Genomic DNA, 15,752 nt, shown 5'->3' with positions numbered 1-15,752 from the left:
AGTACAGTGCAAGGATTTCTGAAAGAAGACGGATCGAACAGCAATGCATAAAACCCACCACAGGACCTGACAATGGAAGATAAGCCAGGCAGCCAATATGTCCCTGGCGTGCTCTTGCTCTTACAATACATCTTCAATATACACTCTGGTGTGACTGGGTGGTAGGTGGGCAGGATTTTCTGCTCTGGACCCCTAGCTGCTGTGGAATTATTTCCAGTAATAATTCTTGCATATCTCTCAAGGTGACTGTGGGGATCAAATAAAATAAAAATAGATTTTATTTTAAAAACTTCAAAATCTTACTAATTTCTAGGATATATTTTTTTTCCTGTGTAGATGGGGTTAAGGCCCACATTCTTGTAGCCTTTAAGTAGTTAGTCTTCAAGAGATAGGTGTCCAGGCTGGCAGCTTGAAGTTACTGAGGTTAGGTAAAGACACTGGGGTAAAATTGGGGGAGGAGAGGAGGTGGGATGGAAAAGGGTTTCACACTGGAATTGAGGCCAGATGGAATCTCACTCTGCACTAATATGCAGGGGCCACAAAACTTAAAGCTCTGGGACTCTTGTTTTACTTGTGACACCTTATTCAGGGAGCCTTCACAACCCTCTCCAGGAAACAGGACCCAAGACACAGAATTAGAATGCCCGACTGTTCCTTAGGTATGAGGATCTGAGGCAAAAGAAGGGCCCAGTGGCTGCCTGTCTAATTCTTTTGAAACATCAGTGAGGGATCGGGGGCACAGCTTCCTTTGGTCATGGTCACTGTGCCATGGGCCATCTGTGTTCTCCGAATCGGGTATTTAATTACATAGGCTTATAAGAGAACAAACTGGGATTATTAAAATTCATCATCCTGTGGTAGTATTCAACATCAGACAACCAAATGCCCAAAGCCAGGCCTCTGTCAAAGCTCAATGTGAACTCAGCAAGTCAGCCCAAGCTACGATCCCAGATGAACTCGCTCACGTTACAGAGTTTAATGGTTCCCAAATGTTTACTACGCAAGAGCCAACCCAAAGGAATATTTCCACTTGCCACATTTTGCAAAGTAGAAAGATTATTTTTAGTAAGTCCCTGTATATTCACGAAGAAAACTCCATCATTTTTGATCTCAGAGTGTGTTATAGATGGAAAACTGAACATTGAAAAAGAACCCTTGGTTCCCACATCTCTTCTGTATCTGTGATTGTGAGTTTGAAAAGACTATAATGGGGAACTCAACATTATCACTACCACCAGGAGAAGAAATAAGAAACAAATCTGGGGAAAAGGAACAACAACCAATCAGAAGTTTCATTTTAAAATGAAAGCACTTTCAAAGTTGGCTAATTACACGACACTCTGGAGGTAATTCACAAACCACTTGGCTCTCCTTCTTCAAACTGAGACTCAAATAGAAAAGAATGCCCTATTGGTAATGATTTGCAATCCATACACTCCTTAGTTTTGCAATATTTGGTGTGAGAACCCCTGGTCTCAATCCAGTGTGAGCAGCTTGTTCCTCAGCATAGCTAAAGCAAATACGTCACAGTCCTCTAGGGGGAGCAAAATGTCTACATTCAGAGGTGCAAAGGTCCCCGGCAATAGGAGTTCTGAGGCTTGGGTTTCAGTCTTCACCCCTCTCTGTGCTTATTACACATACAAAACTGACTCAATAGCTTAATTTCTGAGTCTCTTTCCTTAGTTACTATTTTCCAGTAATAATTCTTGCATATCTCTCAAGGTGACTGTGGGGATCAAATAAAATAAAAATAGATTTTATTTTAAAAACTTCAAAATCTTACTAATTTCTAGGATATATTTTTTTTCCTGTGTAGATGGGGTTAAGGCCCTACTTCTTCTTCTTTTTTTTCCTGCTGTACCAAGCACCCTGCAGAGCTGAACCAAGAACAGAGAAAGGTTGACCTTGTTCTCATCTCTGTACCAGTGGGTTGCCTAATGGTTTGAACACCCACAGTTACAGAAAATGGGGGGAAGGTTGAAAGTCACAGAGAATGGGGGGAAAGTTTGACTTTGTCCCCAGCCAGAGTCAAAGACGACTCAGCCCCTCCTGGGGGAGACTGCACAGCAAGAATGAGTCATTTTTAATCTCTTTCTGACTAGGTTGCCATGAAGTTCGTCATAATAAATATTAATGAACTTGAATTAACCTTTCTTAAACTGAGAAATTATAATTAACAGGATACTGGTTAACTGAATTTAATTTAAAAAGAAAATACAGCCAGGTAGGGTGTAGCACACCTGTAATCCCAGCTACTCATGAGGCAGAGATAGGAAGATTATAAGTTTAAGGACAGCCTGTGCAATTTGGAGAGATCTTGTCTCAAACTAAAAAATAAAAGGTACTAGGGGATATACCTCAGTGGTTGAGTGCCCTTGGGTCCAAACCCCAGTGCCATGAAAAAAAAATGAGAAAAAAATGAGAAAATTTAAAAAAGGGAAATATGCCGCTGCTTTGATACTTTCAGTAGAAAATCTTTTAAAAATGTGTCCCCTGCAGAACATTCACAGCATACTCTTGGCATTCTCTGCGATTCACCGCATGTTAAGGATCTTGATGGTTCATGATGTGGTCATTTCTAATTTTGCAGGCATGCAGGAATAGACCACTTAGCTGGTAAGGGTGCCAGACTGGCATCTCACATTGACTGTACTACCTGGTATTCATCATGAAGGCATGAGCATGGAAAACTTTATTTCTTTAGTGGAAAATCACCATCAAGTGAGAGAGAAAACTTTGGTGAAATTTGAGAAGGTGGTTAACTTGTCTTGAACAGATAAACATGGGAACCAGATGGTTTTTGATGGAAAAATGTGATTTGGGAGAAAAAAGAAGTCAACATAAATACTTCTGAAGTTGCAGACAGCGGGGTTTAAGGTCTCAGGACATAGCCCTTTTCAGTGTTGAGGGTCTACGATCCAGACAGCAAAACATACCTGGATTCTTCATGATTGAGGGTCTGATGGCACATTGGGATAAGGGACACAGGTGTAGAGGCTACAGGAAATTGGACTGCTTTCTAACAGCAAGGCAATTGAACAAATAAATTCCTGCTTTGGTCATTACTTGCTCTGTGGGCCTAAGAGAATAACCTCTGGAGAAGAAAACAATATAAACAGCTATTTGTTCAGATTCATTACATTCTATTCAGCCGCTAAGTTCCTGTGTAGCTCTATGAGGTTTTACTTGATTAAAAGCAAATCAGCAATCTTAATTAACATGAGAGGTTAAACCTAACGAAAAAATGTTTTGTAATTTTTACATATAGCATCCTATGAGCACAGTCAGAGGGAATATCACTATTCCATGGTACATTACTAGTAAAAGAGGGATGGGTTAGCTCAAGGCAGAGATCTATCCCTCCAATCTGCAATCAGAAAAATGATAAGGAAAAACTCACAACTATCCTCACCCCCACCACTTCCCATGTATATACACAGATACATGCTGGGGAGGGAAATTCATAAATAATGCCATTGAACCAGAAATGCCTGGACTGTGTGTGCACTATGCTGTAGACATGGGAGTGCCTGTTGGGAGAGACAAGATCTCATGCAGGACAGGGACAGAGACCAAAGGCCTCCTGCAAACTACATTGGATCTGAAGACCTGAGACGCCATGCATGTTTACCTGGGGAGCCTGCCAGAGAGTCCCCTCTGCTGAAGGCGAAGGTACGAGACACAGAGACGGGCACTAAAGAGTCAGGGGCCAAGGATGTGTGAGAGGCGAAGGGGAAGATAAACAAAAGGAGAGAGACAAAGAGCAAAGTGGGTGAGACAGTCTGTTCCTGGATCTTCACAACATCACATTTCTCTGCAAAAAGGAATCTTGCCTCTGAAAACATGGGAGCTGCATCTGCTTACAAAGCCACTCTCCAGAAAGACAAGAAAATAAAATGGACTTTGCTAAAGTTCTTCTGAAAAAATGCACAATAATCTCAGAGGGAACCAGAGATGTCAATGACAAGCATTGACAGCCCCCGTGGGGAGTGCGTAGGCAGCATTCTCTCTTCGGTGCCCACCTTGAGCCAGCAAACGTCCTGGGAGCCCAGCACTGCATTCCCATGGGGCTTCCCAGCTGCCTTGTGTGTCCTGCATAGCATTCATAAGCCTGAAAGCCAAGTGCATACTCCTGCTAGGGCAGCCCTGGAGGAAGCGTCACACTCCCTCTGTGGTCATGGTGCAGATAAGCAATGGTGCATTGCTTGCTAGAGGATGGGGACAAGGGAAGGGCAGCATTCTACTGGTTTCAATGTGAATCAACTTGATGAATTAAATCTCAGTCACTTCTTAGCAAATATAAGTGCTCTGAAACACCCGTCTATCTCTTTTTTCTTCTCTCTTTTCCTAGTTTCAGAAATGGTTCTTGCTGGCTATCATTTCACATGGTCCTTGGGTGGGAGGCGGAGCTTCTTCTAGTCTTTTCCCCACCTTAAGAAGAAACTCCCCATCAAGAGGAGTTTCTTCCTGAGAATCTGCCTTTACCTGTCTTATCTGATAGCTCCCAGAGTTCCTTCCAAGGAGCCAAACAAAGTCAGTCTGCAGGTGGAGGCACACAGAAACAGCTTCTGAGGCCTTATTTCCTGCACCACAGGATTTTATTTGAAATTACTTACCCATGCAGGGCAGTGGGAAATGGGGCTTTATGATCCCAGATAATCATTAATTCTAATGTGAAGTATTAATTAGACACACTGGAGTAAGAAACCCCATAGACTCAAGAAGTACCATAGTTCTTGAATTAAATATATACACTACCAAATAGAAGATGTGTTCTCTGCCCCCCACACCTGTCCTGGCTGCCCTGAGCTCAGGTAAGATTCCTTCAGATTCAGGCTCACCATGGTCTCCTGGATTGTCAGAAATCAGAATGAAGATAAAGGAGACAGTGTGGGTTGTGTTCCCTTCACCCCACCCAGGAAAACCAGAGAGGCTTCCTTGGAATCTCAGTTCAACTTCAATGCATAGTCACAGGGCCAGTGATCTGGCAAATTCCATTTTACTTCTCACCCTAAAAGGCTATTTAAGCTGCAAGCTGGCTTCAGGGACAGGGGAAGTTTGCTAGGCCAAGACCCTGCAAGAGTTTACTGCTCTGTAGCTTAGGATCATGTTGTCCTTCAACCTATCAACTAAGGTTCTGGGCCAGCGAAAGATATTGCTGGTGGGTGGGGGAACAACCCTGGGTATGGGTAGCTTTTGCAATTATTTCACACACCATGCCCCTAGTAGGGAGGTCTTGGGGGAGGATGGAAAAATATCTCTCTTTACCCCTATTGGCTAATATCATTTCTTTCTATCTTTCTTTTTGTGGTGCTGGGGATTGAACCCAGGGCCTTGTGCATAGGCGGTAAGCACTCTACCAACTGAGCTATATCCCCAGCCCTATCATTTGGTTTTTGCTCTGGAAGATTTATGAAGGTACTCAGAAGCATAGGGAGGGAGTTTAATGCTTCCCTTTAGTAAAGGAGGGAGCAGTGCGAGTTTACTCCTGTCTCACTGATAAGACTGAAGGATTTGACAGAAAGAATTAGAATCAGGAGGTAAGGAAATAAGGAAAAAAAGATAAGATCTTCCTATTAATTTTTTTTCTTTTTCTTGGCAGTGTCAGAGGACTTTTTAAAATTTGTTTCCTTAAAGACAGGCCATTTAAATTGGGTGGGTGGGTTGAGAAGCCCCATGAAACTCTTTTTTTCTCAGAGTTCCTATCTCTTTTTTCTTATAGAAGAGCAAGAACAGGGCCAACATTTCTAGGAACATATTAGAGTTCCAAGAGCAGTCTTGTGATAGATGGTAGAAATCGCCTTTTGAGAAAGCAACCTGTTCCTCACCCATCTGGCATTCTTATGTTGAGTACTTGCTTCCTTCATCAACCTTGATTGAGATTTGTTGGCTTTCATAAGTATAATTACGTACCTTTTTTAAAAAACAGATCTTTAATTCGAGTTCTTTGGTGTGGCAGATACATAGACTTCACTTCAGCCATCTGCTGGGCTGGAAAGTGAAATTACATGGCCAATTGTTCCACTGTTTCCACAATGCAATTGCATTCTGGAACATGATAGATCTAAAATCTGTATTTCATCGTGCTGCATGAGCTAGTCTGGACACCAGGATGCATCTAGGTAAGTCACTAACTTGCTGGGTAATCTGGAGCCAGCCATTTCTTTAGTTTCTCTCATTCTAAAATGGCATTTACCTTTCTGTGTTCTGGGGACTATGATATCAAACTCTGGGACCCTCTAATAAATCCCAATAGAAGGCATATGCAAAATCTTTGTTATGATGAGAGAAAACAAACACCCCATTTGGTATTTAAGTGGCCATCGTAAACACTAACAGCTGAATGCAATGCAAAATTCAGACCAGTGAATCAAAAGGAAATCTAGAGAAAGAATTCTTTCTGAATCATTGCTATTACAATAAATGCCATGCTCTCTAAACACATGTGCAATAATTGTACACAGGAAACAGCAAGAAGATACAGCACAGAAGGTGCAGAGCAAACCAGCCATTAGCCCTGTGCCAGCTTCCCCTGCCCCCTGCCCCAGCAGCATGCATGGCCAGCTGGTAGCCACCTTGTCACCAGCTGAGAGGTGGTGAGCAAGGAGAGAGAAGCAGATAAGCAACATATTGCACCAGCCTGAGATTTACATCCCCAAATCTCACAGTCACTTTTTACTGAGGACAAATATCACAAGACACAACAATAGCACATGGGGGTTTTCAAGTAAAGGCCAGGGCGAATTATCATTGCGGAGAAGGAAAGATTGACCTCCACCAAAGCACACAAGTCACCCGCCTGCAATGCCTGGCAGGTGGCAATAAATGGTACCTGCATCACAAACCTACCCCCTACCACCATTCATTACTTGCATGTGAGCAGAGAAGCCACAGAAAACATTCCGGACACTCAGAACCTGAGCCCCCGTGGTCTGTGGGTACCTGGCAGGAGGCAGTGTTCCTGGCAGAGTATTACAAAGAGGCTGCCAGCATTTGTGTTAGCCCATCCCAGGCTCAAAGTGCTTGGTCCAGGTCCCCAGAGTAGGCTGAGGCAGGACCACGATGGGAAGGACGAGGAAGGGGTTTGAGAGATACATACGAAAGACAGAGGATCCAGCCAGACTTCCAACCTTCCGCACGTCATTATCTAAGGACAGAAGGATGCAGTGGGTTTCAGAGGCCATTCAGAAAACACACCTTCTTCTGGGAATCTCTACTTCCATTCCGCCCCCCACTACCAATTAACCCTGTAAAAACAAGGCAAGCAAAGGGAAGGTAGGAAACAAGTATAAAAAAGCAAAATAAACTTGTCTTTCACACTGAGAAATACCACTCTCCATCCCCAACACTTGATAATGTGATTGCTTTTTCCAACTTCATTTTTCCTTTCTTATTTTTTTTAAGCATGAACAAAGTTTATGAAAAGTGATTTTTATGCCCATTTTTCAGAGAGGAAACTGAAGCCGAGGAAGTTGAGTGGCTTGTCCAGAGTCCGTGACAGGAGTCAAAAGAGGAGTCAAGACTTGAGCCTAGATGATTTTTCTAAGACATTCCATTGCTTCCCCAACAAGCCATGGCTTGGAAAATGGAATACCTGAGCAAGCAGTAGTCATGATGGCTGGGACACCATAGTAGGTAAAGGCTCCATTCTCAAAGCGAAGGCCTTCCTTACCGACCTCCACTTCCACTTTACCCTGGAGAAAGAAGGAGGGTACTGAGGGCGTTGTGTGTATGAGCAATTCCAGGTCTATTATCAATTATGACCCTAAAGACTTTGGCTTGGATGACAAGTAGATTTTTGTTTTTATCACAGGGCAATATTAATTCTATCCAGATCTATGCTGCAAAAACAACAGCTCCAGCTTAGGTAACTCTTCGCAGTAAACTCATTCCTTCATTATTCATAAAGCAGCACCCAGTCATGAATAACCAAGCTCTCCTTGCATACAGTAATGGCCCTCCCATGACACAGGATCAAGAACCAGCTAAAAGTCAGAGCCCCATAAATAAACATTCCCCCAACTGGGTTAGTCTGAGATTAGACCATTAAAAAAAAAAAAAAAGTCTGGCTGAGATAAAATCTAATCATGGGGCTGAGGTTGTAGCTCAGTGTTAGAGCACTTGCCTACCACATGTGAGGCACCGGGTTCAATCCTCAGCACCACATAAAAATAAATAAATAAAATAAAGGTATTTATTGTGTTCATCTACAACTAAAAAAATATAATCATGTGTGAAGCTTTTTGAATTATAGATGATAGTTATGGCTAGTGTATAGTGTGTTTATGGATCTGATACTGGGTTATATGCAAACATGGATTCTTTTTCAACTGACCCCACAGTCCCATGGGATCTATACCATTTTTATCCCTAGTTTACATGCATCAATTTTGAGGCTCAGAGAAGTTAAGTAACAGTCAGGTTAGTTAGAAAATGGCAACATTGGAATTTTAAAGGCATATCTTTCCAATTTCTGAGCCTACCCTTTTGCTATAAATTTTGTTCCCTTCACATTTTATATGAGAACCAAGATTTTTTTGATTAGTGTAAGACAAAGGTTGTATGTGGTATTATGTTTTATAAATACTGTAACGGGACTCATCTCAATTGCCAACACTGAAGAATGTGACTCCATTTTTGGAGACGAAAGGTCCTTTTTTTTTTTTTTTTTTTGAGGCTATTTAGAAAGATATTTGTGAGGCAAATGACAGTGTCAGAGCAGAGGCCAAGGTGGACCACAACAAAGAGAGGTAATTTCTAAGTTCATTGAGCTTTATCAAGTTCTCAAGACCATCATTTTTTTAGGGTCCATATGATTCTGTTGGGAAGAGACAGAGAATCAGAGACTGAGCTCATGGTGGGGCCAGGACAGGGCACCAACAGTGTTCCAGTAGAACCACACCTGACACTTATTCAAGTCAGGCCTGACCCAGGGCAGAAAGTGATCATCCTTGAATGAATACCGGGAAGATGCTGCACTTATTTTACTTAGTCATCTTCTCCCTTCCTGCTCCTCTGAAGGGGAGAAGATGCAAAGGTTGAATGTGGCATAGACAACAAATGCGTCCCATGTGCCTCCAGAGAGCACAAAGAGGACCAGTGTGGAAGTCAGAGACAGTGAGATTTCAGCTTGACAGAGGAAAGGGTTTAAATAAGAATTGTCTAAATTTTATGAGGCAGTAGACAGTTTCACTTTGAGGGATAAAGCAGAGATAAGGAGATCCCTGGGATTGTGCAGGGTAGCAGTTTCAGAAGTTCAGTCCCTCCTGAAATATCACTGAGGGGTCAGACTAAAGTTCAAAGATCTCGCCTCTCCTAGGACACTAGTCTTTTCTACCTAGGCCCCTCCTGTAGGTCACACAGAAATGACTTCCCCAGTGGTCTTTCTCTCACGGCAGCCAGCCAAGGCTTGGCACCTGGCATGGAGGAAGGCATGCCATTCCCCTTTGCTCTGCAGATGCCTTCCTCTTGCCCTTACAAGTTCCCTGACTTTCCTACTCACCTGTAGGAGCAGCACAAAGTAGTCCACAGGGCGGTTGCGCTGGTAGAGGTAGTGTTCTGGGGCCTTCTTATTCTTCTCGTCAAATTTCAGCTCCTGGATCACATTGGGATGTTTCAGGAGACGGAGCAGGATCTTCTCCGAAAGGTACAAAGACTTAAAAGGCTCCACTTCTAGGAGACAGTGGGAGGTAGAGAGGAGTGAGCCCCTCCCATGCCCTGCCCACTTCAGCAGTGGTAGCTGGGAGGAGTCAGGTGCAGCTGAGTTCATGTAGAACACCCCCTTCAAATCCCCGGGCACTGGGCTGGTGGGCTTCTGTGATTCCTTGGGGATGAAGGATTCTAAATCCAAGTGTGCATCTCGGGGCCTTCCTCATGCCCTCTGGGGACTTGTGTCTCTGCAACAGCATCTCAGGAGAAGTAGGTCACCAGTCTGGAACTGTCAGTTTGTTATTAATTTTCTCTTTGATTTTTATTTAAAGTTGGGCATGGATAACTAAGCCATATAGAGAACAAAGACTTTAACACTATCATAGAATGAAATACAGAGAATTTTTTCTGACTTATCTGCATGACATTTGTCTGATGAATGCAATGTAATCCCAAGTTTATTGAGACAGGTACTTATTTAAATGATAAGTTGTCAATAATGTGAAGCATCATTGTATCACATTTATTTATTAATAGATATTATTATATATTTATACTTTAGCATATTATTAGATTACATTAAACAGGTAGAACTGCTTTGTTCTGGGAAATGAGCCTGTGGTTGAAAGAAATCTGTATTCAGAACTAGATCACATGTTGAAAACCTGACTTTAAAAAAGCTCTAATTTAAAATTTTCTACTTTTCAGCACATGGAACGGTGCTTCCTAGCACTCATTGTATACTCAATAAATACATGCTGACTTAATAAAACACTGAATTTAAGAGATGGATATGCTCATTCTAGTTTAGCACATTGATTAAGTGTGGCTGAGAAGGTCAGAGAGTTCAAAGACAATTTTTACCTTCCTCACAAGGAGTTTATTTTTAGCTTCTCACCTCAGGACAGGGAGAGGCATTCTGTCACCCTGCAGAAGGCAACCTTCTTCCTAGAACAGTGGTTTCTTGGTGCCTCCACATGTGGAGGTGAAGTTGGAAGGTATTACAGTGGGTGGTGCCTGGTCCCACCCTAGATTCTGCTGGGGCTGCTTTAGGCTGGAGACCAGGGTGGGGTCTTACCTGTGGCCATGAATCGGTGTGTGGCTAGCAGAAGCTGTGGCGAGATCTTCACTCTGATTTCTGAGTCGGAAAGCTTAAATAAGGAGAAGTCATGCCGCTTCCTCTCCCGGTGTGGGACCCTCTGCTTTTTCCGATTGTCGGCTGCAGGGTCACAGGGGTCAGATTTCAACTATCTCAGAATCATTATTGATCTTTAGAGATTTAACAAGAGTCACAGGGGACACAGACACATCCTTTGGGACCACACACATTTCTGCAGGGCCAACTATTATCTTCTGTTCTAGGACATCACAATGCCTCTTTGCCAGAAGAGAGGTGACCAACATGGGGTAGCAGGTGGGAGATAGCTCTCAACTTCTCAGTGTGATCTACTCTTAGGTGTAGAAGTAGCAAAGGGAAAAAGGCTGGCGTGGGGTTCCCAAGTCGGGATTCTGGCGCTGGCTCCTCTACTTATCAGCTGTGCAGCCTCTCTAAGCACCAGAGTTTCTGTTTGCTTTAATCTATACAAGGAGGCAAGCATATTTAAACATAGCACTTCTACTTATCTAATGTAGTTACTATGAAACATCAACAGGAGATCACACGTGAAAGCGCTTATACAGTCATACAAACCTGAAGGACTGACATTCTTGGGGTTGGTGGGGCCCTGGGCATTTCTGCTTCTGACCCCCTCTTTTCCCCCAAACTGAGTTCATCTTCCTGCTGATTTAAACCATGCTCTGAGCAATAGCGGAGGCATGCCACTTTCTTACCAGCCAGAGTTCTCATGCTTCAACCCCAGCCCCTCTACTGGAAAAAATCAGGGAAAATACAATAAGAAAGAAAGGAGAAGAAACAGAGTGGATCCATAATCTATAAATGCAGGGGACTTAGGCAGGTCCTGGAGCCTCCAAAAGCCTGTATACTGGGCATGTGATTAGAGGTTGAGAAAATTTGCTTCCCCCAATTTAATTTTTTTCTTAATTTTTAAGGTTGTCTTTGAAAAAAAAACAGAGCTGTACATTTAGTGGGGATGTTTTCTGGTCATTTCTCTTGCTTTCCCTGAGCTTTGAAAACATTTTGAAACTGCTAGCCTATCTCACCTGTGCTAAGGGGAACAGGAAAGGGACCTGGGTTCTCTCTCCAAACTTGACCTGAAAAACAACAAGGCTACAGGGAACTTATTGTGCAAGTGGACTGGAGGCAGTAGAAATGGAAGGGGGTGAACCCGGGCAGGAAACAGGACTCCAGAATCTGACTCCCTCTTCTTTTGGAGCCTGCTTCTTCTGGATCCTTTAAATTTCCTTCTAGAAGGGAGAAAGTGCCCTTCCACCCACTTTTGTGGGTCTTTGTAGTCATTGGGTCCCTTCTTTAACAATGCTCCTTTTGCTTAGGTGTGGAGATGCAGGTGTCCAGATCACATAAGAAGTCAGGGTCATGTACGAAGAAACACAATATTCCTGGCTCATCGGTCTTTTCACAGTTCTTAAAGAATTGCACCAGAATTTTTTATTTAAGGGTAGAAAATCCCTGACCCTCTTCTGTAGAAAGAGGATCATTCAACATATGAGTAGCAAGGCAAGGTTCAGGACCTTCTGATTTGTATGACACGTTTGCCTACATATCCCTCCCTCTCCCCCATCAGAATGGCACTCCATATTTAGTCATTAGAGAAACATTCCTCTGATCTCTCCCTTCATTTCTTTAATTAGAAATGAAACAGTAAGGTTGTTTAAACAAATACACTGAGAGGACCTTACTCATTTAAACAACTCTCAGACAATAATACTCCAATGTGATGTTTTCACAATTGTCTCTACTGAGACACTTGGGAGTTCCAGAGCAAGGGTGTGGGCACAGGTGGAAAAGGGAGCTGGAATGGAGATGGAGAGGCCATTTCTGAGCTCAATCCCTGTTCAAAGAGTCTGGCCAGCACAGCACAGAAAAAAACAGGTCCCTGGAGGGAGGCACTGTGACACTCCCCCTAGATTTTGTCAAGTTCTGGCCCAGCTTTCAGGTTTGATCTTGTCTAGATCCAGAGGGGAGGCTCCCTTTCTGCACCATATGGAATCAATGCTTTTCCTCCCGGGAGCATTTCTCAAAGGCTACTTCTATCAAACTAAGGACAGAGGTCTGAACTGAGATATCTGACGGGAAAGGGATGGCTGTCCCATGAGATGAAATCCTGAGGAGGAAACACTTCCTGGCCCAGTGACTTCCCTGGATTTAGAAAACATTCCCATCCCAGAGACAAAGCACGCCTTCGTAATGTTTGCAAGCAGAGCTTTGTTAAGGCTTGGAAGTCAAAGAAGTGTCTGCAGAGAGGAGTCCATTTTGTTCCTGAGGTGGTAGGGTAGGAGGGTGAGGGGAGTAGGGGTAGGAGCCAGGCAGGCACTTGCTTCAGGGGCGAGCGGGGACAATGAGGAACCCAGGGTGGTGATGTCAAAAGGGATCGGGGAGAAGAGCAGCATCCAAGAAGGGACATTTAAGTTTTTGGCTTAGGTGTGGAGAGGGCAATGCCACGACAGTCTCCACTGCGGTCCCCCTGGTGGTCTGGTGTAAGTGGAACTCCAAGGGGTCCTGGGATCTGCCTCCAAGTATACAAAAAGGCAATTCAGGAACAACACGGGGCAGAAACAAGGACAGAAAGGTTCCAGCCACCCTGAAGTGTACACCATGTCTCTTTTTCATCCAAAGGCTGGGAGGTCTCCTTTCCCTAGTCTAGGCTAGTTCCTGGAGGTTGTCTCCTGATTCACACTTTGCTAGTGACTCAGGTTGATTCAGGCCATGGTATCTGGCTGTGCCAGCACCAGGCAGAGGTGGCTGTCACACATCAGTGCATAGGGCTTGCCCTGACATTTTTACACTGTACACATCAAGCTAATTGTGAGGAAAATAAGATGACCTCGGAGAAACAGCCGAGGCCCTGAACTTACTGTAGAGGTCAGTTTCGTCCAGGATCTCTGACTTGATGATCTCCTCTATGATGTCCTCCAGTGTGACAATGCCCATCACCTCATAAAAAGGGTCCCCTTCTCCCTCGTTATTCACCCGCTGGACAATGGCCAGGTGAGATTTTCCTAGAGAACAAATGAAATCATAGTTCAGTTTCCAGGACATTTTCAGAGAATTTTCCTCATAAGAAAATGGACCAAGTTGCTGCCTGAAGAATTCGAGGACTGAACTCATCCTTGGACTTCCTTAAAATATAAAATCTGTGTACAAGTTTTTATATGCAAAAATTTGTGTACAAGCTTTTATATATACAAGCTTTTTTATGCAAACCTCATACTTTTAAAAGAAATATACACCTTGTGTTTTGCTTAAAGATAGGGGGATGTTCTGAGACATGCTTTGCTAGGCAATTCCAGACCTAGTGGGTATGTGAAAAAGTTTTGTAAATTATAATGTGTCATGGCCAGAAAATTCATTTTTATTAGCTAGCAATGAAATAACAACTCTTCACATTTATTGAGCTCTTATTATGGTCCAGGCACTGTTTGGAGCACTTTCCATATGTCAATTTTTTTAATCCTCATAACAATGCCTGCGGATAACTACTGTTACCCGTATCTTACCGATGAAAGAACTGAGGCACGGATTGCTTAAGTAACATGCCTAAGGTTGCACAGCTGATGAGAGGCACAGCTGGAGTGCAATCCTAGTAACTGATTTCAGTCCTAGCCTAGAGACTAAAGTCTTATCTAACTGTCCTGCTTTATGTCAATTCTACTTTTTTCTGTAATATAGACCCATTTCCTTGTCCTGTTCCTAAAATGTAAAACTGAGTGCTGGTTCTTTCTCTTGGCTATGAGATATTTAAGGAGAAAATCTGGCGTACTGACTCAGATGTTATTCTTGCAAAAAAATAAAAATAAAAAAAGAAGTTCATGCTTTATCAGCTTTTGCTTGGATTCTGTTAAAAGTACAAGAGGAGAGAAATAGTATGACAGATGCAAAATTAACTATTAAAATTTAAACACATAGCCACTCCTTGGGATTTTTAAATGAAATAAAATTGGAAAGATGATATTTTCATCATCTAACCATGGTCTTTAATTTTTTTCCCCCACCTTCAACTTAATCTTTGACCTCCTTCTATACTGATCATGCCACAGTCCTACACAAAAATCCTCCATGGCTCCCTAGTGGTACAAAATCAAGTCCAAACTCATTAGTTAGCTAAATCAAGGCTGCACACTGGTTTGTTCCTGTCTTTCTTGCTGCATGCCCTACTACATCCCTTCATCATTCCAGGTGTTCCAGGTGACCTCACTTCCTCAGTTTATCCTGCATACCTCTCTACCTCTGTGCTCACATGGTGGCCTTCCTGGACCCTATCTCTGCTGGCTCTTCAGGCTCCAGATCATGTGCCAGCTCTTTGGGAAAACTCTTCCAGATTGGCCCCATTCAGAATCTGGACCAATCATTGCTTGCTTTGTGCTTCTAAGCCTTTGATAACTTCATGAGAGCAGGTATCAAAATTTGCTGCTTCTTGTAACTAGCAATGTATGTGTCCTACACTGGACACTGTGTCTCCTACAAATCATGAGCTCCTTCAGGACAAGAAATCACACCCTTGAACAGGGTGTGATCTCTCTGTGTATCTGGCAGCTGATACATGCCTGATGGACTGAACTAAGATGACGACTGAATGAAAATCCATAGCTGGTAGATTAATGACATAAAAATCAGATATTAAAATCTTTATTAATTTTTGTACCAGGGATTGAACCCAGGGGCCCTTAGCCATTAAGCCATGTCTCCAGCCCTTTTTATTTTTTTATTTTGAGACAGGGTCTCCCTAAGTTGCCTAGGGCCTTACTAAGTTGCTGAGGCTGGTCTTGAACTTGAAATCCTCCTGCTTCAGCCTCCTGAGCCACTGGGATTACAGATGTGCACCACCATGTGTAGCAAAACCTTCATTTTTTTTTTTTGACAGAATACTATGTGTTTAAATTGAGATCTAAGCCCTGCATCAGCAGTTCTAAAATTATCCTTTAAAACAACTGCATCCTACCCAACCAGACTAAAGTGTTTTGCAGCT

At 43.0% G+C, this 15,752-nt stretch overlaps 1 protein-coding gene across 2 annotated transcripts in view; it reads right to left on the bottom strand.

Moving 5' to 3' along the window:
* Positions 1-15,752, bottom strand: part of Cnnm1 (cyclin and CBS domain divalent metal cation transport mediator 1) — a 53,241-nt gene that overhangs the window by 15,613 nt on the left and 21,876 nt on the right. The window contains exons 2-7 of one of the 2 annotated variants that reach the window (XM_046450178.2): positions 13,642-13,785; positions 10,727-10,867; positions 9,503-9,672; positions 7,595-7,694; positions 7,100-7,147; positions 3,632-3,694 (exon numbers count right to left, since the gene is read on the bottom strand). In XM_046450178.2, coding sequence (XP_046306134.1) covers positions 3,632-3,694; positions 7,100-7,147; positions 7,595-7,694; positions 9,503-9,672; positions 10,727-10,867; positions 13,642-13,785 — 666 coding nt within the window. The remainder of the gene's footprint in view (positions 1-3,631; positions 3,695-7,099; positions 7,148-7,594; positions 7,695-9,502; positions 9,673-10,726; positions 10,868-13,641; positions 13,786-15,752) is intronic. The other variant, XM_058581217.1, reaches the window with a different exon arrangement.

The sequence above is a fragment of the Marmota monax genome, unplaced genomic scaffold (assembly GCF_021218885.2).
Source record: "Marmota monax isolate L192 unplaced genomic scaffold, Marmota_monax_Labrador192_F-V1.1 WCK01_AAM20220418_F8-fsc00004, whole genome shotgun sequence".
NCBI classification, from domain to species: Eukaryota; Metazoa; Chordata; class Mammalia; order Rodentia; family Sciuridae; genus Marmota; species Marmota monax.
This window is presented reverse-complemented; position numbering and strand designations above follow the sequence as displayed.